Genomic DNA, 25,573 nt, shown 5'->3' on the forward strand with positions numbered 1-25,573 from the left:
TCACAGAATGAAACACAGTTGAACTTCGAAATAGTTTTACATCTTGTGTAATATAATGGAAAATTGACTCCGATGACCCCACAGTCCTTGTATTCCTTAGACTACTTGTGCCTAAGCTAAGGATTGCGATGAAAACGCTGAAGTCTTTGATAACACTTTTCTCTTCAGCCCTGAGGTTTGATACTTCAATAACACCTTAATGGACCTCGTGTAGGGTGATAAAGCGGTAAATCAATCTGGATTAGAACCGTTATCAGACATTTCCTGAATGCCATGCTTATCCCCTATCTGACCTCGACGCAGGAATAAAAGTTAACAAGCAGGTAGTTATGACAGATGTACAGGAGTGAGTATCACTGGCTGTCGATCGATAAGTTTGAGCAGCCCGTTTCAGGTACATCGACTCAACCTATAATGTTCTGAATCCATGTTTAGAATCTGACAAGAACTGCAAAGGAAACAACATGTGATTTGAATTTGTGGAAAGCATCAGGTTGCTATTTCTTAAATATCAATACAGGAGAAAGTACAGTAGGGTTTATGACCTTCTTTTCTCCCGAGAACTTGTACCGGGTATTTGATCGAGCTCAAGTAAAGTTAAGTTCATTAATTTTCATTTTAGCGATAAGTGTTTCACTCAATGACATAATCGCGAACTTTTCTAAACTTCCACACAAAGTCATCATTGGGTATCGCAGGCCCTCTGGTGTTTTCCATAATCGCATCTACTTCCGTCTCGTCACTGTTCCAGAATTCTTCGGACCACCCAGGGATGACTGGTAGGAGATAATAATCGCACAGATGCTGAAGCTTATACGCATCTTTTGAGTTTCGCTGGACGCCAAAGCGGTTGTCGTGATCTTCGCTAAACGCCATTAAGAGAACTCCTTTGATATTCTCATAATGGATAGAGAGGTATTTTTTTAACAGTTGGTTGTAGAAAGAATAAAAGCCACCTCTCTCTCCGCATTCCCATTCGTAGGAAGAGATCGAGACATTTCGGCCTTTTGCCTTTTTGGGGGACATCAGAGTGAGTTCGTGCTTCTCGTCGATTCCGATTATACGGTACATTCCCCGCAGCTCGCAGTAGATGTTGTATGTACAATCTGGCAAGATGAAGTCACTGGCGTACTCCGAGAAGTCCTCCACGATGTTGAAATCTTCCGAATTCGTGACGAGGGGTAGACTTCTGTCAAAGGCGAAACGTTCACATATTGCTTGGGACGCTTTTCTAAGAACGGTTTGTACAACTTCAGGGACAGCCTGCTTCATAGCCTTATCCACAGCATCATCCACAGCTGGGCTGATTGTTTTCTTGACTGCCTTTTCGACGGCCGTCTCCACAATCCTTTCCACAGCTGTAAAAAACGCTGTGTCGAACAGCTGGCCAAAGATATTCGCGTTCACTGTGATAGAGGACAAAGTCAGCATCAATCTCTTACAAATATCAAAGTTAATGCTACTGTCAGCACTAACCATTGGTGCGGCCGCTGTTGTCTGGAGATGCGTCGGTAGAAATGGTGGTATCGTTGTCTATGTCCATAGTGAGACGCTTAGTCGAGTCAACAAATAGGTCAGGTTGTTTCCCCTTGAAAGGAGTCTGGTGATAGCGCTCAAACTTAGAGTTTCTATGAAAGGCAGGAGTAGAATCGCTGCTGTCCAGAGGGTGAAACGAAGCTGGCAGATGGGCAGTGTAAGATAACAATAAATAGGAGGATGATTTTCAAAGTCAAAAATTGGCAGGGAAAGTGCGACGAGCAAGAAAGAAACAACAACAAACGAACGCCCAATGCCCCTCAGGGCAATGCCCTAGTCGTGGAAGTCATTGATTACTATCTGCTATGAATTTTTTTTTAGGCAATTTCTGTTTATGATTTTTCAATCCTAGAGTATGTAGCAGCGCTTTCTGAACTAGACATACACTCTATACTTAACTAGAGCTAGCTGGACACATATTGATACACTGAAGGGGATCCAAAATTTGAGGTCACAGGATGATCGTGCACAAGAAAGAGGTCTTTTTTGTGCTTATTTGTTTCTTTCTTTCGTGGTGGAAAGTCCCAGCCCAGGGCTCAAAGCCCTAGGCGGCGGCGGTGATTCTGAGAATAGCTGAATCATACTCGTCTTTCTGTTTCCTCTCATCTTCACGTTCAATACAGCTTGTGGCCAGGTATCCTACTAACTGAAAGATAAGCCGTGACGATGCTTGGCCATTTTATTAAGGAGAGGAACGAAAGTCCTCGGCGTCTGATATCTACTAATGAGATTCGGGAAAAGCTTGTGAAGTCCTTGCTTCTTGTTGGCGTATAAATGACCTCATTGTAGTCGATGGCGTCAGTCGAAGTTGTTGTTGACATGTTTTCGTCTCTTGATTCATCATCTATAGAATCCTCTTGTCAGTCTTCATACCCATAAAACGTTTTGAACAGCTAGCTCTGTACATGTCCCGGGGTTCGACTCGACTCATCTTTACAAATATCACATTTTGCGGTTCGCGCATGTGGCCTTGCGTTTGGCCTTAAGTTTGGCGTAGCTAGGCATAGTAGCTTTTTTATTTTGTTATATATCAGTTGAAAAGTCTCAAAAGGTGGAAATAAATCACCATCTTACTTATTTAATGATTCTGTTGGCATGGCATCTCGACTGTAGTCTAATGCTTCATGCCGTTCAAGAAAAACCTTAATTTCGCTTCTTCTTTTTGTACCATGACCTCAAAAAACACGTTATGTATACCGTTTTGACGGAAGTTTCCATGAACATACAAGGCCGTGAATGCATGAATCGTGCCAGACAAACGCCTTGCTGGAAAGCAGCAACAAAGATAAAAGCCTAGGGAAATAGCGGTAATTGGTTGACGATCATTTTTTTCTTGAGAACTCATCACAGCTGTTCTGCAGCTATGCCTGGTCGATTTGTTCTATGTCATGCCTTTTGATGAAGAGTTTAGATAAATATCATCATACTACCTCTCGTTGCTTTTAAGCTAGGGACTTGATTCAATACTCAGTCACTATTATTGAATTTTTCCACCCAATTCCTGCTTCGGAAGGATGCTGCCAGTAAAGAGCTATGAGATAAGTAGCTATGAACAGTAAAAGATATGCTATATCTTGATACCTGGGAGAATTCGAGCCGAATTTGCCCTTAGAACTGACCTTGAGTTACGGTTAAAGCCTTATTCAGTATTAGGAAGGTGTCGGAAAACCCTTCCGTTGCTTGACTTGTCGGGACTAAATGCCTGTCGACTTTCACCTTTTCACAATCTTATCGTCATTTGTCTAGTAATACCTCTCTTGCAGTTGAGATGTTACTCTCACAAGTGTGCTCTTGTCCATGGAAATTGATTCCGGCTTTCGGTACGCTACTATTTCGAATGACTTCCATATGTAGAAACTAGACACATTAAGAAGTAACTCGTTCTCAACGATCCTCTTTCACATATGCAGTTCCTCTTGAACAGGTCCACATATATTTGTGGTATAGATAGCTATAGCGATGACATAGTCATCGTGGMAAGCCAGTCTTTAAACTCTGGATGTCGTATGCCTGCCCTTGGTTACTGTTCGCATGAGTTCAAACTTTATGGGCCAACGTCTTTGAGCCACCTCGGATAAATCTCTCCATTAAATAAGACTGCATAGAAGGCTTCGGGCAACAGTTTCGAGTAATTCGGTCTGAATGACCGATATAGCCACTCACGATGTTTTCAGTCGCCTTTAGTTCCGTGCAATTCAAGCTGCTTGATGGCAAAATAACGGCCGCAAGAAGCCACCTAACAGGTTGCTGTGAGCCCATTTCGCCTCATTGCTTTATCTTAATCGTTTTCGTGCCAGCGAACAGCAGCAAGAAATCAAAATGACGCTCAAATAGTCGTCATCATCTCAGCCTAAAGCCCGACATTCTTGAAGATCGTCGTTGATAATATAATCTGCCTCTGTCGCCTTAGTTTTGACGGTAATGAACTTCTCCCTACCTACATTTAGTGGCTCTCTCCCTTTATCACCTAGTTCGAATGTTTTGAAACTGGCTGATAGTGGTTTGTACCATACGGGAAACGCAAAAACATATGCAATACGCCTTTTGGCCTGATATACACATCCTCAAGGTCAGACCGGTCACTATCATACCATTTGAGAACGTGAGGATACACTTTGCGTCTGGATGAACTTCCTTTGTGATATAGCAAAAGTTGCTGATTGATCTCAGGATTTGATACTAGCACTCTAATCATGAAATCTCCAATGGCGGTGGCTGCAGTGATAGCCACAGCAAACGCCCTGGTTACTCGAGATACTGTCATATGTTGCTTCGGCTTGTCAGCCACTGGAGGTAATACGGGACCTGTAGGCCAGATTGATGATGGTCAAGTACGTCTCGGCAGCGGTTTGCAGCCTGGCCAGTTCTGCATCGACTCTTCTGGAGCAATTAAGGATGGGAATGGACGTGGATGTTTTCTTACACGTATGTCTCAGCGTGGAGGTCCCACGATTGTACAAGGTGCTAATCAATCCATTGCTTCTAGCACCCACATCACAGCTACAGTGTGATACTGGAGCAAGTCCACAACCCTCCTTTTCCATAGATTCCTCCGGCACGTTACACCATAATGCCACCACAGACTTTGTGGCCTGCGTGTCAGGTCAAAGTGATCAGCTTAATATATATACAAACCCACCTCCGTCAGATGTGACCGGGTGTCAACCCATCTTGCTACATGCCGACAGATGTCAAGGAGCACCAACACAGCCGCCCTCAGGACCGCCAAGTGTTCCTCAGGGTCCTCCTCCAGGATCACCTCCTGTATCAATTCCACCACCTATATCACCTCCACCTGTATCGATTCCATCACCCATACCACCACCACCTGTTGTCCCACCACCAATATCACCATCTCCACCAATATCACCTCCGCCAAAAGTTTCAAGCAGCCTCCCAGGTCCTAGTCCTAGTGTAAGCCCAATTGTTCCTCCACAAGTTCCCCCACCTCCTGAAGGCTCTACCTCGCGCCCAATTACAACACTATCTCAAGTTCCTCCTGCAGGCCCAGGTGTTCCTCCGGGCCAGCCAGGTGGTGGACCCGGTGGTCCAACGACGTCAGGTGCGCCTAACACTCCGGCAGAATCTTCAGGGCCCCGGACACCAAGTGCACCAGGTGGTGTGCCTACTGCACCTGGACCTCCTCCTTTTGCTAACTCGAGCGTCGCAACGCCTACAGGTGCCTGTGCAACTGGACTTTGTCCTACTGGTGGAATACTCCCAACAGGAACCTCCGGACCTGGTGGATTTGCTCCTGGAGCTGGAGGCGGCGGAGGACCTTCAGGCGGTGGCTGTGGCACGAATCTTATCAATGGAAGCTTCGAGTTCCCTCATCTCATCATTCCCATCGACAGCTCATCGCCCAACAAAGTCGCTGGAACATCGTTCAATGGCACAATCACGTCGACGATATCTTCAATATTCAATTTTGATTTCCTTCCCAACTCGGCAAACAAGCAATGCTCTCTGGTCTTTCTGTTCCCAACACAAGATAAACTCGAGACATCCGCATTCACCTTCAGTGGTGATGGAGCCATCAGATTCTTGGAGTTGCAAGCACCGGCTAGCTCCTCCACATCCTTCTCCAACGCGCCGCAAATCAAGGTTGATTTTGGTGTGACGACTGTGTCACCGGGAAATACGTATACTATTGCAACTTTTGCATGCCCGGCTGGTCAAACGGTTGCTTTTGAGTTGAAGAATGCTGGAAGTACGAATTTGGACTTTTTTGAGGATTTCAATCCAGCTCCGTAAGTTTCAACCAATCGTTTCTCCTATATTACTGTACCTTCGTCGCTAACCATAGTGATAGACTTGGTCTTTTTGTCACTACATGTTAAATCGTTCAAGGAAGAAACGAGACTAAGTACGATGGTTTTGCCGCACAGATTAATGACTGCTGTCGTTGATGAGCTACCTTTAGAGGAAAAGTTTGTTCGAAATGAGAGTTGTATCGATGACGATCTGTAATTCTTGACTTATTACTACTATCTATACTAATGATAAGCAATTTGAATATGATGCTACTTTGTGCGACTCTCATGGTACGTCTCTAAGGCTACTACTTTGAAAATACAAAGTCAGGGCCTTAGAATCCAGGCCATATATCAAATTCGATCAAAGGTGCTCCAATGCCTTGATTATGAGAGCAACCTTGGAGGCTTGTGTCCAATCCAATAATTCCGAAAATTATCTGATTGCACGATGTCCCTATCACTACATCATCAAAGTCTCGGTATTCGGCACTTGACACTATTGATTTCTCTCGCAAAACGACGATAATCTCGTATTTCTGTATCACCAACTACAGCAGTCTTTGTTGAATGTTGAGAAGTCTAGACTCGCTCAAAATAGAACCAACATTCGAGTCCTGGTACTACGATATGTCCAGATTCAAGAGTTCCATGTTCCATGTTGATATTATGTGGTCCATCACATGATCAATGCATGCTGCGACTTGAATGCAGGACAATGAAATCCGATTATATGGAATAGGGACATACTCCACCAGATGATCGAAAATTATGTCACACAATAGGAAATCGTGCCGGTGCTACCGCTTAGCGAGAAGTGAAGTGACGGGGAAAACATGCCAATTCCTTTCATATCAATCAAATAACAACTAGCTAAGTGGGCGATTTATTAATATCAGCTAGCTGACTGCTTCAAAACACAATGACATTAGGACCTACAAATCCGCTGCTATTTTAAACGATACCGCAACCAATCCACAACGGAAATAAGCTGTTGGGCGAGTTGACGAGAGCAAGTAATCTTACCCTGTACTACAACAGACAATGAAATAAATAGCTCATACTGACCGTTTGTCGACTACTTGCATTGTTGCGCATATGGACTGGGACGTTCAAAAGTTCCCGGGAGCACACAACTACGTATCTACCCCTATTCTAGACATCTAAAGATTCAGTTGTTACATATCTAGTTCCTGGTACTCGCATGCATATGATATGATTCTTGTTTGAAACGGCTTGATGCAGTTACGTACATGGATTCAATGCACGTTCTCGCTTGCCTGGAAGATCTGCTCGAGGCAACGCTTTCACGGTTACGCGCTGCGTAGCTATAGTTAGTTTTAGATAGCATTTGCATCACATGGCCTTAGGAAGTAAGGCTAGTTAAAGCTATGCAAACGTCTTGTACGTACATAACTTTGAATGGTTCACGCAATACGTAGGTGAGATAGGATTGGCAGTCGGACAACCCGAAGTGAAAGACAAGAAAAAGCAATTATAAATACCTGCATTTAGCGAACGTTGGTGGCAGTGCCTAGTCAGATTATCGATATCTGATATTCATCAATAAGCTGCCTGGATGAGAGCAATGGGGAAAAAAAAAGCAAAAGCCAACAGCCCATCAAAGTTGATCAACCAATATTTCCTCGTCAAACACTTGCGTGAAGCTAAAGCAAAGAAACCTTGAAGTGACATAGCAAAAATCTCCGACTCGTTAGAGGGGAAGTGCAAGCCGATTTCGGATATGTGCTCCCATTATACATATTGCATAAAGCATTTTGTTAGTGCGTGATGGTGCAAACTCTCTTTTATTCTTAAATTCCAATTGGATACTGGAAATTTATTCTGATTAAAATCTTGAAAAAAGCAATGCCCGTGCTTATGTGATGTACAGCTTTTTTTGTTTCAATCTCAACTGGCTTGAATGCTACTTACCGGCCAATGCAATCATATAGCGTCATCCTCCTGGCGCGTTCGAAATTCGATCTGTGGATTCGAAATGGAACCGAAGTCGAATCACGCGCACAAATCGAATCCTGTGTCGCAGCTATCGCTACAAGTTTATGTTGAGAGTGTGACGGAACAACACATTCTGACTGGACCATAGTATCATCTGGAAACACATATCAGCACACCCGCGCGAACCGCCCAAATCAGAACTGCTTATAATTTATGGAACAGTGCTGACTGCATTTACGGGCGACAGCACATACATAACATCGGTCCGCCTGGTTGGGTTCAAAATTGGGGGTCGCATTGTGTGTGAAGTAAGGTCCATTCGAAAAATGATACTTCAGATTTTCGTATTTGCGCTCGTGCCGCTGCGTGTCAAAATTAATGTCCCCAATGTGGAAAGTATATTATACAACACAACAAATAATTAAAGATCGAAGTGCGATTATTCGATAGATCACAGGGCGAGATCGTCTTTGGCCCTCATGCATGGGTACCTGTCACCCAGAACCTTGTTGCTAGTGTGCCTTTTGATGCACAGATATGTATCTAGGCAGGTATAATTCATAGCATTATACATGAATCTGTTCAGGGAAATTTCGAGATCAGACTGTGATACGACCGTCGAGTCCAAAGGAGGTCATGTACACTATTGATCTATCTATTGCATATGCATGTCCGAGATCGAAGTGTTGATAGATCATATATTTGATGTTAGGTACAACGTTATGCGATTCAAGTATGTCATTAATCTAAATGCTATACATCACCTGCATCTAGAGTTCGGATTGAAATTTTCGAAATTTCATCACCAATTTGGTCCTCTCAAGTAGCCTCCTGGCCCAATGTACAAAGCGCATGCGCCCGGGTAGTCACATGCATATCATTTAATATTTTACATGACATCCAGACTCTCGGATAGGAGATGAGTACGGAGAAAGGGAACATCAATCGGGTAGAGCAGGGACTGTCGCATACTACAAAACTTTACGAAGAATCACATGACACCCAGTCATTTTGCTTGGCCTAGTCTCTTTCGTCAGTGCTAAATGAAGAAAGCCTTGTTAGCGAGCCCGTGGGGTGTGACGGACCAGCACCGATATCTTTCGAGGGGCAGAAGAAGCAATATCACCTTGCCCAAAGCTTCTCTATTCAAACCAACATTGCTTCACGTACTCAAATTTTGATGGCTTGAAGAAACTCTCACCTCAATGAATATACAACAGTGTAGCTGATCTGTAATTCTCTGCGCACGGCAACGTGACAAATAATTCGGAGAAATCTTCATGGTCCCCCACACTCGGGGATTTCTCCGGAGTCTCCATACTGGAGAGTCTGTACAACTTTCATGTTATCCTGGTCTTTAAATCCCTGATTGCTAGACTCTTCGTTAAAATAGAAGTCAACAACGAATAACATTTCCGAAAAAGCTATAATCGTATCAATTTCGATTCATACATCGCCGGAGATGACGGCAGCATCTAATGCCAATATCCAGCGATGGACAGTCACTGAGCCATATCTCGATATACGCGGGGGGCTGCTTGAAGGACCATTCTACACAGCCGAACGTAATGAGCTGCGCTTCATCGACCTCGACTATGAGAAAGTCTACTTCGTTGATCTCGCAAAGGGACCAAGCTCAATGCGAGTATTGCACACGGAATCGCCTATTGGGTATGCACCTATTCTCCCCAGCCGAATCACAAGAAAAATTATGCATACTGACACCGGTTGCTTGTTTCACTTTTAGTGTGACTGCTGATATGATCGATGACTCGGGAAATAACACGCAAATCGTGGTGGCGGCGAAACACGGTTTCGCTACCATGGACTACCAATCAGGTGCTTTAACCTATATTCATCGCACACATACCTCAGAGGAACACGCTTATAGGTAAGCTGGTCTTTGTACTCACCAAGTCGCTTTGTGTAAGCTAAAACGCGAGTTTAGACTGCGCTTCAATGACGGGGCAGTCGACAATCAAGGTCGTTTTTGGGCAGGCTCAACTACCGATCACAAATATGTACAGGGTAAAGATGCGGGCACCCTCTACCGCCTAGACCCAGACATGAGCTTGCACGAGATGGTGCACCAAATGACAACACCCAATGGAATGGGTTGGAATAACGCCGACGACATCATGTATATCACCGATTCGCCTCATAGGAAGATATACGCCTATGATTTCGACGCGCGTACAGGGTCAATCTCTAACAAGCGCGATTTTCTAACGCTTGAAGAGAGCTATGGCGAACCAGATGGTTTTGCTATGGATGTTGAGGGGAATCTCTGGGTTGCTGTGTGGCGAGGAAGTCGCATCATTCGAGTCAATCCAAGGGGTGAAATTACCGGAGAGATCTTACTCCCTACACGGTTTGTTACTTGCCCGGAGTTCGTGGGGTCGGAGCTGATCGTCATGACGGCTATGGAGCAAGAGCCATATAAGAACCCTGAGTCAGCTAGATGGGGTGGAAAAGTGTATAAAGTGGATGTTGGTATACAGGGGAAGCCTCGAAATGTCTTCCGGAGACGATCTTGAAGCATTCGTCCATGCAGACTCCTTAGATCTGAATCAAATACGTAAATAAGTGGACAGCACTAGAAAGCAGACAATGCTACTTTGGAGCCGCGTGAATATATTCTCACATATGATCCATCTACCGAGTAGAGACTGGAAAGAGTAAACGGATGCCCATTTTTCACTCCTTAGTGACAAGCTTAGACCAGTTGTGGCGGCGCCAGGTACGTGTCAGAGAGAACTCCTGCCCGTGCAAATCTAGTTGGGAGGAGCTGCTCCAATCGCCGACGTCCTAACCTATGTAGGAGATTATTTGGGTTTCGACTATTGTACCCAGGGTCACTAAGCAGCATAGCTGTTAGATTGTAGCGTAATCTCGTCTTGAATATTTCATGATTAAATGAAAACAGTCTTCCTCGAGAACTCGACGCTTCCCGAGGCATTGTTACGGCTCGGTTTTCGGCCGCCAGAACCCGCGGTTGTCGGTCAAGGTTGTGAAAATGAAAGCCACAGTGATGAAAAGGAACCAGTATAAAGGCAAAAAAATGAAACTGACTCGTATCGAAATCAAGTACGGGAAGAAAAGAGCAACCAATAAGAAAAATTCACAAGGAGCGGTGAAATCTGATTCGTGTCCTATTTGGGAATAACAACGTGACAGGGAGGTAGAAACCAATTGAATTTCAGAAAGAACGAATGCTCAAGGGCTTTCAAAGCGCGGACTTGTCCATGTACCCACGCCTAGTTTTTACGCAAGCACGCACTTACTCCTAAGAGGCTTAGCGCATGATGGGAAAACAATTTTTATCTGAATTCTCCAAGTCTCTAGCCCGCCGATTTGATCATCGGCGTGCAGGATGTGAGCTTGTCATGCAGAGTGCATAAGTGCAGCCCGCCCACTAGTGGGCTGTGTGACAACACTTAGGAAGCTAGGTGACTTGGCTGTATACGTAGTATCCAGAAGCCAGAAGTTATCTATATACAGAATAGTGCATATGAGGTGCGAGACCACTGCCGCATGCTAGTCAAATGTATATACCACTTCGAGTATGTGGTTCGGGGCTGTTGGATGTTGTGTTGACATTACCGACCAACATAGTGTCATAAAAGTGAAAAATCGCCGCCATGGAAATAGAGCTACCAATTGATTGTCAATACCGTGGAGCATCAACTTTGACTTGAATAATTCTAGAACATTGAAGTTTGCTGATAACTCGCATAAGACGTTAATTGTGTATCACCTTATTTTACTCCGGAGAATGTTTAGCAGCATGCAGATCAGCTGTCACAAATTGTTACACGCAGCTGAGACAAGCCAGACTCGTCTATCTCTCGTTCTTAGTCAAAAGAGAAAAGCCTGTCTCCCTTAGAATAAGCCGTGGGCCGCTTAGAGGATTCAAGTCATTGCTGAAAAAAGGATCGATTGCTACTGGTGTATACACAAAATACTAAATCGACTAGAAATTTCACCTCGAGACGGAATCTCTTTCTACTTTATATTGTTGCCATCTTTTAGGTCCAGAAATCCAAGTCCCCTGAAGGAGACATACGCGTTGTTTGTATTGTATCTACGACTTCGTTGCTAGTGCTTGGTCGGCCGTTTCTCCCGCCATTGAAGCTTATGGCCCACTCTAGTGGTCCAGCACTATAGTTGGCACACAAAATACTGAATGACCGAACCTAATTTTCTTCAAATTTCTTATTTTTAAGAGATGACGGGACAAGTGATCACTACATGCCTACTTGGGTAAGGCATGCATTCACTAGCACGCAGAGGTAACCCAATATGTATTGGTGAGGTCCCAATCCCATGGACAAGAGACGGCTAGTGAAAGTCGTGACTGTGGTGAGATGCCGGCCATCGCAAGATTCAGGGGTGATCAGCATGATACATGTCGACATAGGTAAGGCGATCCACCACGCTTACATAGGTACGGTCCGTAGCTTAGGGGAACGTTTATCATGATCGACATTTGAAGTCTATGACAAGAAGCTATTATGACAGCGTCCTATTGGGCTTATCTGACGAGACAAAAGCAAAGAGAATTGCTTTCGCATTGCATAATGATGCAAACTGCTATTTTACTTAGTATCCCCTATTAAGTGTGTTGGCAGGACAGTCACTTGATCAGGGCTAGAGAGATCACGTTACTGTCATAGTCATCAAAGCATCGATATCTTGATCAGTAATAGCCACTTAAATGATCTAAAGCCTTATTCAGCAAAGTTCAAGCATAATTGCCGTCAAGATGGCGGGTTTAATCTATTTTCTCCTGCAAAACATGAGACTTGCAACGAACTGACAATTCTAGACGTTTCGGCACGATATTAAAAGGATGAAAATCCCTGGGCAGCAATATAAATTGATTAATATGCAGTACCACTATTTGACTCCTGCCAAGTTTTTGATTCGAAATGTCTTAAATGTTTCAATATATTAATATAACATATAGTTTGTTATATTCGAGAAGCACAAAATCATAAATGTCGGAATGATCTGACGGGGTGACTTTTCCGGCTGCATGTCTACTTGACTAGCCTGCTAGTCTCGCTGACTTAGTTGCTTTAGGGGGTTAGCTTATTGTCCACCGTGCGACGCCTGCGAACGTGTCCGCAATTCTTCAGAACACTTGCTGCGGCGCTGCCCGACCCGGGTGTGCTGCATCTGCCACCCTCGAAGAGTGGCCACTAAAGCATGTCAAATGCCGGAGAGATGCTGGACGAGGGCCAGATTGTGCCTATTCCGGCAATTTCTTCAGGAAGAAAAGACCAGTGGTGGCTTTGAGATTTTCATAGGTGTCTCCCTATCGATGTGAGTCAATTGAAAAATTGGGGAACGCCCTGCAAATTGTAGCTGGGCTTTTTCATGACGTTGACGATCAATATATTAGACTTTGATCAACAACTGGTGATGATGAAAACGATGATACACTTCACTGTTTTATCAAGCAAAAACACTAGCGAGACTAACAACGCTGTTAATAATATCGCTAAAATTTGCTCACAGCTTCGTCATACTTTTCAGTGATGTGCTGTCGATCCGACTGTATTTCCTGACTTAGTCAATAGTATTATAGACGACAACCAAGACCCAATTCATCTGTCCCAGTTCCGTAGCAACGGTAGCCCGCTACGTAGGAAGATATCCACAAGTGGATGTGTCTGCGGTGACTTCGCAAATTTGTCTCCATATAACTTATCCTCATGCAGTATGTACTTTAGTTTGATTGTATTATAGACAACATTCGCCGTTCGGAAGCCTAGAATGATTTTGAACTCGTTCAGCCCACGTCCATTTTAGGATTTTCGTAGGTCTTCGGGATTGGCCCCACTGCAGCATTGCTCGCTTGATCAAGTCTTAACAAGCTAACAAGAAGCTCAGGTACGGAGTTCTCAAAGTTCAGTCATATGGACACTCGAACAAATCACAGGCCAATCGACGAACCATGAGCGGCTGTCAGTTGACAAACTACTACATACGTAGTTAGTCAGAAGCACGTACAACAAGCCAAACTTAGGGATTTGAAATGCTGTCTTATGGGGCATCATGTGAAACAGGGACCAAATCATTGCGGCCGGAAGAGCAAAGCTTCATGACCCGGTGGGTCAATCTCGTTCACAAACCGAATCCCATCGGTTCCACTTCTGACAGGCTCGTTTTTGGGGGCCTACATGCTACACACAATCACGTTCTCCGAAGGTCCGTACGGGCATACGACATACTGATACTAGTTCAGCATTACTAGTCGATGATTAGACCAGACAAAGGAGCTGCGCGTTTGTCACTAGCAAGAACAAGCCCTTTGTATGACGGAGATCTCTGTCATACAAGGAAAGATATTGCGAAGCAACAAGCCAGACAAAGGAACAAATATTAATTGAATACAATGAAGCTCAACATTGAATGGACTTGACCAACCCGAACCCGGAGTGGCCGGCCGAACTCCGCTTGGCCAAATCATAATGAAACCAATACCGCTTGTGACGCTGTTAGCTCTGGTAGCGGGCCTCTAATTATTAGGCTGCGGTTGGTTACGCTGGTCGCTCAGCGGTCTGTCGGGCCGCTAATTTGCTCTTCCAGGGGCCCCATTGAGTCCATTCTACGTATCTGAGATTCTGAGTTCACCATCGTTCAGAACACCAGCCATGCTCCCTTAACTAACGTGGGTTGTGATGAAGCGGGCCGCACCGACTACGTCTCCCGTAGCCCTGAACCATAGAGAGCGCGAAGATTAATCTTTCCTGTGCATGTGTCATAAATAGTGTTAGATCGTCTAAACCTTGCCTAGTCCGTTGGTCCAGGATAACACGCATTCTTTGTCTACCAGGTACACACTAAATACCCTGTTCCTTGACTTGCAGCGCTTAGCATCTCTTACAGAAGCCAAGCAGAATCAAGCGAACAATTTGCATTTTCAGACCCTGCCAGTTGTATGTAGTAAATAGAAGAAAGTCGTCGAAAAGCAACAAGGTTTCTTGCTCCAGTGTGCACTGTGCATCCTGCATGCTGCAGCTAAGGAATATGCCAAACATGCCCCGGGATACCATCTTTGGGCGCCCTTCTTCATGCACAACAAAGCCCCATAAGCCTAGAGCCTAAATGGGAAATGTGAGCCTAACCTTCGGCTAAACGAATTAGTTCATAGTGCTCTCTCATGTCTTACGCACTAATTAACTTACGGCCTGCCATAACCAACTCTCAGTCTCTCACTCGTTGCCACCTACGTGTCTCCTCCACCCCTCCTCCCTTTCTATGGAATTGGCGCCTGGTATCCATACCTCCGTACCCACATCTCCATCGACTCCAGTCAACTTCTTAGCTGCAAAGCTATCTTCTCCTTCCCGGATCCCCGGCCCCAAATTTTTGTTCCAAACAAACTCTCCAAGCAACAATTGCAGGGTCCTTTTTGGGAATGGGCTACGTAGTGACCGTAGGTGAAATCACCCGAATGGGGGTTTCCCACTAAGTTCACTAAGAAGAAAAAAAGGACCTCCTGTCACTTGTTCCAGTTAAGGCGATCTTAGCAAAGTAGGCATGTATCTTCCGCCTTCCGGAGCCATGCTCTGCATTCACCTTTGTTTCTTTTTGCATCACCTTAAGCCGCCCTAATTTACTTTTTTAGTCACTTATTTACTTTTTCCCAAACGAGTCGAAATGTGCTTGCCTGTGCATTACTTAGTATCTACTCTAATTTTACTTGCTTCACACCGCTGAAACGCTAAATTTTTTGTCCCATAGCCTATCTGAGTAGGGCTTGAGCAATCCCTGCTGCCCCGATCTTTTTGGGAGTGGAGGGGCGCGTCCCAAGATGTACATATACATGGGTATCTCACCTTCAACGCAAAGGTCAGTTTTTAACATATCATAATAATTCGACATATACTCTGCATACATACACACATCTATATCTACGTGCATACAACAACCGGAACACACATTGTTCATACATCTCCTTTACATAGACTCGTCTACATATTGCATACATACTACTCTTCTGCTTGCATATCTATCACACACTCACTTCTATTCCTGTTTAATCTTTGATCGAGTTTTTGTCCGTTCTCATTCCTCCGATATTCAGCATCCTCGCTGATACATTCGACTTTCAAACACTTTTGGTTGTGGACATTTGTTTTTCCCCTTCGGACTACTTCGCCTCGGTTCGTGACCGCTACTCAGCTTTTTGGACCTGTCATTCCATCCTGACTCGGCCCATTGGCTTTCACGCCAACTCGTGGAGAAAAAAGTATTTTTCAAAGAAGAAGAATCAGGATCATATAGTCAAAGTGGCTGCATTGGGAATCAGTGTTTACCCCGTTACCCACCACCCCAAATCACTAGACGGTCTCGACCAGTATCGTCACTTGGGGGGCTATACTCCAAACAGTTCGTCCGCCTTCCCCTCTCAGACAAGCCTACTGGAGGGCAACGGGCATCTTGAGAGGGGAAGGAAACGGCCATGTGTTGAGCCGCGATCGTGGTCTCAGGAGGAGGGACCATTGTCGCCCATGTCTTCAAATTCTCCAGAATATGGTCTTCATGTTCGTAAGCAGCGACAACAGCAAGAACAGGAGCAGCAAGAAAGAGTGGCAAACAGCAACGAAAACCTGTTACAACAAGACCCATCGAATGAATCACACCAATGCGAGACAGCAGGTACGAAAAGACCATATCCTTGGCCCGAGCCCGCCGTCCTTCAGCCCCGACTGGAATCGTCGACGCATGCTCGGTCAATTATTGGAGTTCAATCCATCCTGAATCCCACCGAGGGTGGCAACTCGCAGGTTGACAAACGACTTACCCAAGACAGCAACAACAGGAACAACACGATGGAGTTGCTTCGACCTCCTACATTACCTCCGTCCCCTCAACGACGTAGCTCTTCCTCACCCCTCCTCGCTCCCATCTCAAAGTCGATCAGCAAACCATACCTTCAGCACGCCGGAGGATCGTCAGTTTCACCACCTCACCCTCCTCGTCGTATCATCACACCCGTCTCGCCCGCCCTACGCCACGCCAGTGTTAGTGGAAACCATAACATCGGTACTGGATCTGTTGGTGCAACAGGCAACAGCGGTACTGGTGCAGGAAAAGTCACGGTATCTCAATCGCCATTTGTGCAAGAGTTGTCTGCAGGTGTCTACAGCACTCCGGGACACGGACGAGGATCATCAGGTCCGACTGCAACATCCATTGAGTACTCGTCAACATCGAGGTACTCACCACAACTGGCCGTCTCGATCCCCGGCCGGAACCCACCGCCTCTGCAAATTTCTCGCCATTCGACTCCGACTTTCCATCAACACAGCCGTCATCTCAGTGGTGGACTGGCCACCAATCCAAGTTCACAAGCATCCAGCCCCAGTACACCGCATTCCACGTTTAGTTCATTCGTGCCATCACCTTCTATTACATCGGGCATACTTCCACCTCTGGGACAGTCTGCATCGCTACCTCCTTCGTCAGTGGGATTGGACTCTGCCTCACAATCTCCTTTCATGGGCATGGACCCTTTGAGTCGTACGCCGAGTCGTATGAGTGGCTCAAGATATGGTGATGATGCTCATTCCGGCGTTGCATATCCCGGCCCAACCGACTTGCTAAGTCAAGCAGGAAATCAGGTTCAGTATAGCGGCAGTCCCATGATCCCAGTCACCATTGACTTGAAATCCGGATCAAGAAGCCAAGCCGAGAAACGAAAAGCAAACAGTGACGCTTCAAGACGGTTCCGCAACCGAAAAAAGAACGAAGCTGCCCTTGAGCAGAGGATCAACCAGCTCAATGAACAAATGCAATTTTTGACTGAAGAAAGAGACTTTTATCGTAACGAAAGAAACTTTTTCAGGGACACATTGAGTGAACACGTTGGCATCGCGCAGATGCCGCCTCGTCCCTCTTCTCCTGCGCCTCAACGTCGCTATACTCAATCAACAGCTAGTCCTGGTGATCAGCCGTCGCCAGCGGATTCACATCAACAAGCCATTGGCATTGGGGGAGAGATGATGTCCAAGAGTATTAGCACCGGGACCTCCTCGTCACTGGCATCAACCACGCAACGCATGCTCCCTACTCCAGCGTCTGGTTCTGACGCTTTGTCGTATGCATCGTCTGCTGCAGGTTCACACCACCCCGAATCGTGGCAGAGCGCGAATCCTCCTGCTGGTAATTATCAACATCATCCTTATCGGGACGATGTGCGGTATATGCCAAATATGAGGTGACCTCTTTCAAATCCTCTCTCATGAGAGGCTCCTTTCCTCTTCCTAATCCATTTAATCTCTGTGTATACCTTCTCATCCTACTCACTACATTTCGGACCTTCATACTTGTCGTTCTCTCCTATACCGCATTTCTGGCGTCCTGGTTCTGTTTCATTCTCTCATTCGCGATCAACTATTCATGATCAGATCGGTGAAGTGGAGTGTCTTTTTCGCGTCAGGCTTCATATACCCTGTTTCTCATTAACCTACAAATACATATAATATCTGTTGGAGAATACCATCTGCCTCCTAGACTGTACAGTACCACTCGTCCCATATTTGTCATTGAGTCTTTGGCGTTCTTGTTTTGTCTAAAGAGTGGATCGTCGCACGACGGGGAAACTGGGATAAGTGAGTTTCGGTGTTCTTTATATACTTTCAACCATTAAGTAGTCAAATTGAATCAGTCATTGGGATAAATTTTATATACAATACAGTGAAATTTGATATCGCTTTCCTCCCTAAACTCTCATTACTGTTTCATCCCAGAACATTCGATTGTTTACAATAAGGGATTACATACAGCGTCGGTGCCCACCAAAATTCATTGGCAAACTCGCTTTCTCCAACATTGGTTAAGTTCGAAATGGCCCCGAATCTGGCAGCATCTCAGCATGAGCTCATTCGTGACATGATCCTGAGCAAGTCTTCGACTACTGCTCAAATGGCTGATATGGCTGGCCGTAGCGACCGCAGCATTTGGTATATTTGCTCAAATCTGCGATGATTTGGCACACATGTCCTAGAGGGCTGAGAAATTGAGACAATTCAACTACCGATGTCAATTATCAGAATAGCGGGTCATGGAGTGTATGTGGACCATTGCAGCTAGCAAATACCTAAAGCTCACATAGAAGCCCTAAAAGACCACGGCAGCCATAGAAATGCGCCAAAAAGTCTCTTCTCTGTACGGAGGATATAAATCTGATATAGACATTGAAGCCCGAGGTTTTACCCTCGGCGGCCTTCGCCCCAATAGAGAATAGTGAAAACGTGCGAGTCATGAACAGAAACACACACACACGCACACACATATCGATGTCAATTATAAGAGAGAACTTGCCCTGGCATATATTTCTAGCAAAAAATATTCGATTGCGGCTGCCACACAGGACGTTACTTTATTTCAAAATCTCACTTGTTGTGGATCCGATCGATCTATAGCACTGAACCATGCCTTCGTTCGGGATTCCGAACACAGTCCTTCTATCTCGCCTAGATATCTCACAGAATGCCTTATTCAACTCGAAATATAGACAACATGCGCAAGTCTGCCACGAGAATACCCGAACAGAACTCCTGCGGGACATATACAATTGGGTGGATGGTGAAGATGAGCGGCACATTTTTCTGCCTGAGAAAAGGGGCCACACACGTGTGAGGCATCCAACCAATCAGTGGATAGTGTAACCAGGGCAGGTGTGTTCGGCTTCAACTCTGATCTTTCATGCAAACACCACGTTCTTTCATTGGTTTCGACTTTGATATTGAATAAGAGGAACAGTCCAATAGGTATTGGTTAAATAGACATCACGTATTCGCGTGGTGAGGGTTTGTTAGTTGAGTCAACTCCGCGCACGGAAATAGAGTGTTCATCCTTGTGGGAAGCGCTCCAACAATGAGGCCTCAAGACGACGTTTTCGCTGTCGACAGCGACTCGGACGATGAATACAAAGAAGCCAGGCCGCTTGTTAGCGCACAATCTGCGCCACCACGACGCTTCAAGTCTCCAAGAAGGTCTTTTGCGATCGCGATTGGGGTGTTTTTACTCTTGAGTTTTGGGATATCATTGTATGTAAAGACGATCGACATCGTGTTTTCATCTTGCTAAAAACAACGATCATTAGCTCCTTGACAAAAAAATTTGCATCTGCTTATATTTATCATAAAAGCGATGTCACAGACATATCGCATTACTGGGGTCAGTACTCGCCTTTCTTCTCACTCCGCAGGCAGTCAGAAATCAACCCTGCAGTACCACCGAAATGCAACATAACATTTGTGCAAGTCCTCTCTCGGCATGGCGCACGATATCCCACTTATCACAAAAGTATAGAGTATGTCAGTCTTATAGACAGGATTCAACAGACAGCCAAAGAATACAGAAATGATATTTACGCTCTGCTGAGAGACTATCGATACACGCTTGGAGACGATGACTTGACTACGTTCGGTGAAGTGGAGATGTTTGATTCGGGTACTACTTTCTACAATCGATATAGAGAGTTGGCCAGACACAATGTTCCTTTTGTGCGAGCATCTGGCTCAGATCGCGTAATTGCTTCGGCGAACTTATTTAGTCACGGGTACAATGAAGCGAAGATATATGACCCATACTCGGATAAGTCACAGTACAATACTTCGGTTGATCTGATAATCCCAGAAGGTCGCGAATGGAACAACACGCTAGACACGGGAACCTGCGAGACATTCTCCGACGGCAGCCCAGTCAAAGAAGTCCAACGAGAGTTCCTCAACATCTTCGCCATCTCAATCCTACAGAGTATGATGGAACACATGCCCGGTGTCAACCTCGCACTCATCGACATCCCACTCCTGATGGACCTCTGCCCTTTCGAAACCGTCAATAATCCTAACGGCACACTCTCACCATTATGCAACCTCTTCAGTATCTCCGACTGGTACGGATACGACTATTACAAAACATTAGAGAAATACTACGCTTTCGGCGCCGGGAATCCCTTGGGGTCAACCCGAGGAGTCGGCTACGTCAACGAATTGATCTCTCGCATGACCAAATCCCTGCCTGTAATCGACCATACGAGTGTCAACCACACCCTCGACTCTGACCCGGATACATTCCCGCTTGATACTGCTCTCTACGCTGATTTCACCCATGATAACGCGATGGTGTCAATTTTCGATGCGTTCGGGTTATATAACTCTACGCCCCCGCTTTCGGCGAAGCATGTGCAGTCCGCGGCCGGGACGAAGGGGTTTTCGGCGTCGTGGGTCGTGCCTTTTGCGTCAAGGGCGTATTTTGAGGTCATGCGTTGCGCGTCCGAGGACGATCAAGAAGAAGAGGGAGAGGAGCTTGTGAGGGTTCTAGTGAATGATCGGGTTGTGCCGCTTCATGGGTGTGATGTCGATGATTTGGGGAGGTGTAAACTGAAGGATTGGATTGATGGGCTTGATTTTGCTAGGAATGGCGGGCGATGGGAGGATTACTGTACTGGACCGACCGACTGACTGAACGATTGATGGTGGCACTCTTCGAGATTCTGAAATATTCTTCCCCTTTATATATTACATTCACTTCTATTATACACTTCTCACATGTCGGGACCAAATTCAAGGAATATCAGTTACTAGAACTCTTCGAAGAAGCTTCCTCAACAGCCTTCCTATTTACATCAACAAGACTCTTCTGCACCTTCGATCCATACGCTGTAGGCATCAATCAGCATAACCTCAATCAAAATAAGGAAAAAAAAACCTACTCCGCTCATACAACTCCCAACTCGTATAAAACAATATCGGAAGCGCGACTATCGTCGATACCCATCTGAAACACATCAGTAAATGCTATGATCAACCGTAACGCGACATAAGTGGAGACATACTTCCTAGAAGCAGATTTATATTCTTTGGTCTGTCTAATATCGATATTTGCTGGTAGTGGTGTCCTTCTTCCGGGTGTGATTCTCTTCTGTGTTGGTTGTGTAAATGATGATGATGAAGAGCTGTTGAAGTCTCGTTGGCGGATTTCTTCGGGTGAGATGACTCGTGGTTTTGATTGTTGTGTGGGTGAAGCCATCCTATCAATCTTTCCCTATTCTTTCCCCTAGTGATGCTTTTTTGCTGTGCTGATACTTATTGACTCGGTTGATAATTTTCTGCTTGCTTCGCCTCGGTTGATGATGAATCCGTATTTAGTAAAATCTTTTTTTTTTCCTCCTCTGTGGCGTATGGGTTTCCCTCAGACTCTGTTCGGCTAAATCAATGAGCTACTGCAATGAATATGCAGCGTGATCTTATTCTCAAGAGTTCGTATGCATACAATCGGCCGGGCTCGATATAAAACGACTGTCTTCAGAACTTGAAGAAACGTTGACGGATGAAGGTCAAAAACGGTACTAGGCCAAATTAGGCCAAATTTATCAACTTTTGCCTGAACAATGAGGTGTCGATTATATCGTTACCAAGGTATACGACAATTCCAACGATTCTACACAAGATGAAAATACAAGTCTACACATGAAACAAATCTAGAGGGAAAGAAAACCATCTATCATTAAAGCAGCCCAGCACAGCGCAATTATACATGCACCGGCTCTGCGCCACAACACTACCAGGCATCTCTTCATCCATCTCAACAAACTCGGTAAAAACAAAAAAAAAATAAACAATACAATCGCTCAGAACACTCAGTGATGAACTTGATATTTATAATACAGTATGAATCATCATCATCATCACCACATGGCTTTTGGGAAGGGATAATACATGATATAAATCGATGATCGATAATGAAGAAAGAAACAGAGTGATGCATCCCATTGAAACTAAAACTCTCAAAATGAATAAATCATCAGGCACATGTTTAACAGATCCGGAATATGCAAAATTCAGGAGGTCAGGATATGGAAAGCAGAGCAAATTAAAAATGGGTAGAATAACAGAGAAGAAAGGGTAAGAATAGGGTGATTTCGGCGACATCTTTGGTTAGCCGGCATTTTGAATTGACTATGCACACATAATTCATGGCGCTATTTGTTGTGGTTTCCAAAGTGAAATTTGAGTGAAAGCTTCTCCAAGCCGCCGGTTGGTTTTGCGCCGCTGCTGGTTGATTTTGGCGGTGCGGTCGCTGGAGTCGAAGGATTAGTGCCGCTGCTCTTATTGTTGTTGACGGTGCCGACAGCTGACTGACGTTTCGGACGCCCTGGGGCTGATTTTCCGTCGGCTTTCACAATTGACTGTCGCTTTTTGCGCTGCGGCTGAGCTTGCGCGGAGCTTTCAGCGTGGCTTCCATCAGTCATATCAAACGAGCGCTTTCGTGTCTTGCTAGGAGTAGAATTTGCTCCTGCAGAGAGCGGTGCACTCTGACGCCGCCTGCGCAAAGATGCAGTAGATTCAGACGGAGCAGGTAGAGCAAGTTTCGAAGAATCGACAAAGACAATCTTAAGAGGTCGTTTGAAACGCGGGAATCCCTTTTTGTGGATATACCTCGTCTTCATGCCAGAATCATCAACATTCATGGCATCAACCTGTTTGGCGACGGATCGGTCGGATGAGCGGAGTGATTTGGTATGAGTAGGAGTCTGGCTAACCAGACCTTCCACGTTCTCAAATCGCCATACTTGGCCGGGATGCCTTTGAGATAGATTTCGTTTGCCGGGACTAGGTGGGAAGCCGTAGATAGTATCACGTCGAATCTCGTCAACTGACTTGAGGACAGGGGGCGGGGTAGGAATCGGTCCAATAGGCGTTTTGTAATTTGATGTATGTTTGACCCATTGATATTTCTCGGCGGGGGCAAGACAATATTCCTCACCGTGTTGGTTGACGCGACCGGTGTGCATCCAGCCATCTTCCTCGGTAAAAGGGCGTGGTCTCTGAGGGTGATCCAGAGGGATATCAGCATTGATTTCACCGGGAAGATTGAGGTATTCAATGACTGGTGGAATTTCCTTTGCTGGGGCTTCTGGTTCTGGTTCGGGTTCAGTCGCTTCCGCCGCTTGTTCAACAGGCGTCGGGACTTGCTCAATCCTCTTCTTATTGAAAGCCTCACGCCATGCGGCAATCTTCGCCTCCTCATCTTCCACAGATGCCGCATCCCCAATTGCGGTGCTTGCCAAATCGTAGAGTTGCAGACCGAGATTATCGAATTCATCCATAGAGACAGATGGTGCATTGCTACTATCTCCGCTAGCACTGCGAGATGTCGGGGCAGTAGAAGTGTTCGCAGTGTCGGCAGGTTCTGGTGTACCTTTGCCTTGATTTTGAGTAGTCTCACCCGAAGCGACAAAATGGTCAGAATTTCGTAGCCTCTTTCGACTGTGTGGCTTGGACTGCAAAGCTTCGATTGCCTTGATTGTAGGTTTTCGTACACGTCCAGAGGAGCGTTTATTAGATAAACCATCAGGTGAAGGTGTGCCGTATCGATCAAAAGCATCACCATACGGATAAACTGCGTCAGATTGACGAGCAGGGGGAGATTTATATGAATCTGGTTCAATTGCAGTGGTATTGGCAGACTTGCCGAGTGACTTGGATGATTGTGTCGTCGATCCATGCTCTTTGGTGGATTTCTCTTTCTTAGGAGTTTCCTTGGGAGCCTCCTCTAGTAAAACATTCTTTGCGGGCTTGCGGACTCTGGTGCTTCGTCGTTGTGCCGAATCACTAGAACCTCCTAAACCGTCTTCTTTCCTAGGCGTCTCGAACTGACTCATTTTATCAAGGCTTAGGCGTCTATCTTGCTCAAAAGGATCCAAGTATGTTCTGTCGTCGGCAGTAGTAGGCGCTGGCGATTCAGCATCTACAGACTGCTCTTGGCGAGATGGTTTGCGCGATGCATTATTGCCACGCAGGACAGGTGTAGCATTAGGTGTATAGCTCTTGAATTTAAGCATGTTGGACACTTCAGACTTGCGGGTCTTGCGAGTTGGTCGCGTTGATGGCTCAGCAGGAGAACTTTCCATCTGCACTTCGGGAGTCTCGTTCACTGAGGAGGGTGTACCAGGCTCATCTGAACGGTCTCTGTAGCCAATATTCCGTGGATCCAGTTTTGTTTTGAAGATAAAGGTCTGAATATTCGTCGGTTGCGATGACCCAGCGCCAGACTTTACTTTCAAAACTCGCTGAGAGGTCTCTGTTGAGCGTTCCATTGGTTTGCGGGCGCTACGGACTGACTTTGCTGAAGAGACCTCAAGCAGGTCGTCACTCGCCTTTGAAGCAGTTTCAGCAGCTGTGCCTGCGGCATCCTCGGGTACCGAGGCTGCGTCACCAGACTTGTTCTGCGTATTATCAAAAGTCTTGGAGTCCGAATACGAATCAACATAAGTATTGTTGAAGCGTGTGCCCAGCTGGCTGTCGCTCTTGTAGCCATTCATGTGAATAAATTGCGTCTCACTCGATGGTCTCTGTTGAGTGCGACGACGCTTTGAGCTGTGCCAGAGCTCCTCATTGCCCGATGGGGGAAATGGACTGTCAGTTTCATAGTACAAGAAAGACTGTGGAGTTGATGGCATGGACGAAGACTTTGGGGCGTCATCGTGGGCTGCCATAATGGGCGAACCCCTGCGAATGAGATTAGAAAAGAGGGAAAACATGGTATTGGAATGAAGAGCATTTACAAACTAGGAAAGATCGAAAGTCGAGGAAACAGTGAATGCTGGCGGCCAGCTGGTGGTCTGACTGTGAGAGAAACCGAGTGTCAGTGACTGGTTTTTGCCATCAGAAGGCAGCGGGGTTTGGCTGGCAACATCAGCAGAAAAAGCAACATACATCCAGGTCTTCTAAATCCAGGGAAAAAGTCCATGTATTTTGTTATTGTGCAGGCTGAACAGCCATGTGCAGATTTGTTTT

At 45.6% G+C, this 25,573-nt stretch overlaps 6 protein-coding genes across 6 annotated transcripts; 4 read left to right on the forward strand and 2 right to left on the reverse strand.

Moving 5' to 3' along the window:
• Positions 1–633: 633 nt before the first annotated feature.
• On the reverse strand, positions 634–1,543 carry BHQ10_007442 (uncharacterized protein; the record flags this gene model as incomplete). Its single annotated transcript, XM_040880138.1, has 2 exons — positions 634–1,406; positions 1,477–1,543. 2 exons carry the CDS (start codon positions 1,541–1,543, stop codon positions 634–636), a joined length of 840 nt encoding a protein of 279 aa, XP_040735945.1.
• A 2,816-nt stretch (positions 1,544–4,359) lies between these two features.
• Positions 4,360–5,790, forward strand: BHQ10_007443 (uncharacterized protein; the record flags this gene model as incomplete). The annotated part of the gene is made up of 1 exon (XM_040880139.1): positions 4,360–5,790. The coding sequence occupies one exon, from the start codon at positions 4,360–4,362 to the stop codon at positions 5,788–5,790; it is 1,431 nt and encodes a 476-aa protein (XP_040735946.1).
• Positions 5,791–9,210: 3,420 nt separating this feature from the next.
• Positions 9,211–10,285, forward strand: BHQ10_007444 (uncharacterized protein; the record flags this gene model as incomplete). The annotated part of the gene is made up of 3 exons (XM_040880140.1): positions 9,211–9,419; positions 9,496–9,639; positions 9,697–10,285. The coding sequence occupies 3 exons, from the start codon at positions 9,211–9,213 to the stop codon at positions 10,283–10,285; spliced, it is 942 nt and encodes a 313-aa protein (XP_040735947.1).
• Positions 10,286–16,273: 5,988 nt separating this feature from the next.
• Positions 16,274–17,986, forward strand: BHQ10_007445 (uncharacterized protein; the record flags this gene model as incomplete). The annotated part of the gene is made up of 1 exon (XM_040880141.1): positions 16,274–17,986. The coding sequence occupies one exon, from the start codon at positions 16,274–16,276 to the stop codon at positions 17,984–17,986; it is 1,713 nt and encodes a 570-aa protein (XP_040735948.1).
• A 625-nt stretch (positions 17,987–18,611) lies between these two features.
• BHQ10_007446 (uncharacterized protein) lies at positions 18,612–21,235 on the forward strand (the record flags this gene model as incomplete). Its single annotated transcript, XM_040880142.1, has 2 exons — positions 18,612–18,727; positions 20,326–21,235. 2 exons carry the CDS (start codon positions 18,612–18,614, stop codon positions 21,233–21,235), a joined length of 1,026 nt encoding a protein of 341 aa, XP_040735949.1.
• A 1,520-nt stretch (positions 21,236–22,755) lies between these two features.
• On the reverse strand, positions 22,756–25,272 carry BHQ10_007447 (uncharacterized protein; the record flags this gene model as incomplete). The annotated part of the gene is made up of 1 exon (XM_040880143.1): positions 22,756–25,272. The coding sequence occupies one exon, from the start codon at positions 25,270–25,272 to the stop codon at positions 22,756–22,758; it is 2,517 nt and encodes an 838-aa protein (XP_040735950.1).
• Between the last annotated feature and the right edge of the window lie 301 nt (positions 25,273–25,573).

The sequence above is a fragment of the Talaromyces amestolkiae genome (assembly GCF_001896365.1).
Source record: "Talaromyces amestolkiae strain CIB chromosome Unknown scaffold15.1, whole genome shotgun sequence".
Classification (NCBI taxonomy): Eukaryota; Fungi; Ascomycota; class Eurotiomycetes; order Eurotiales; family Trichocomaceae; genus Talaromyces; species Talaromyces amestolkiae.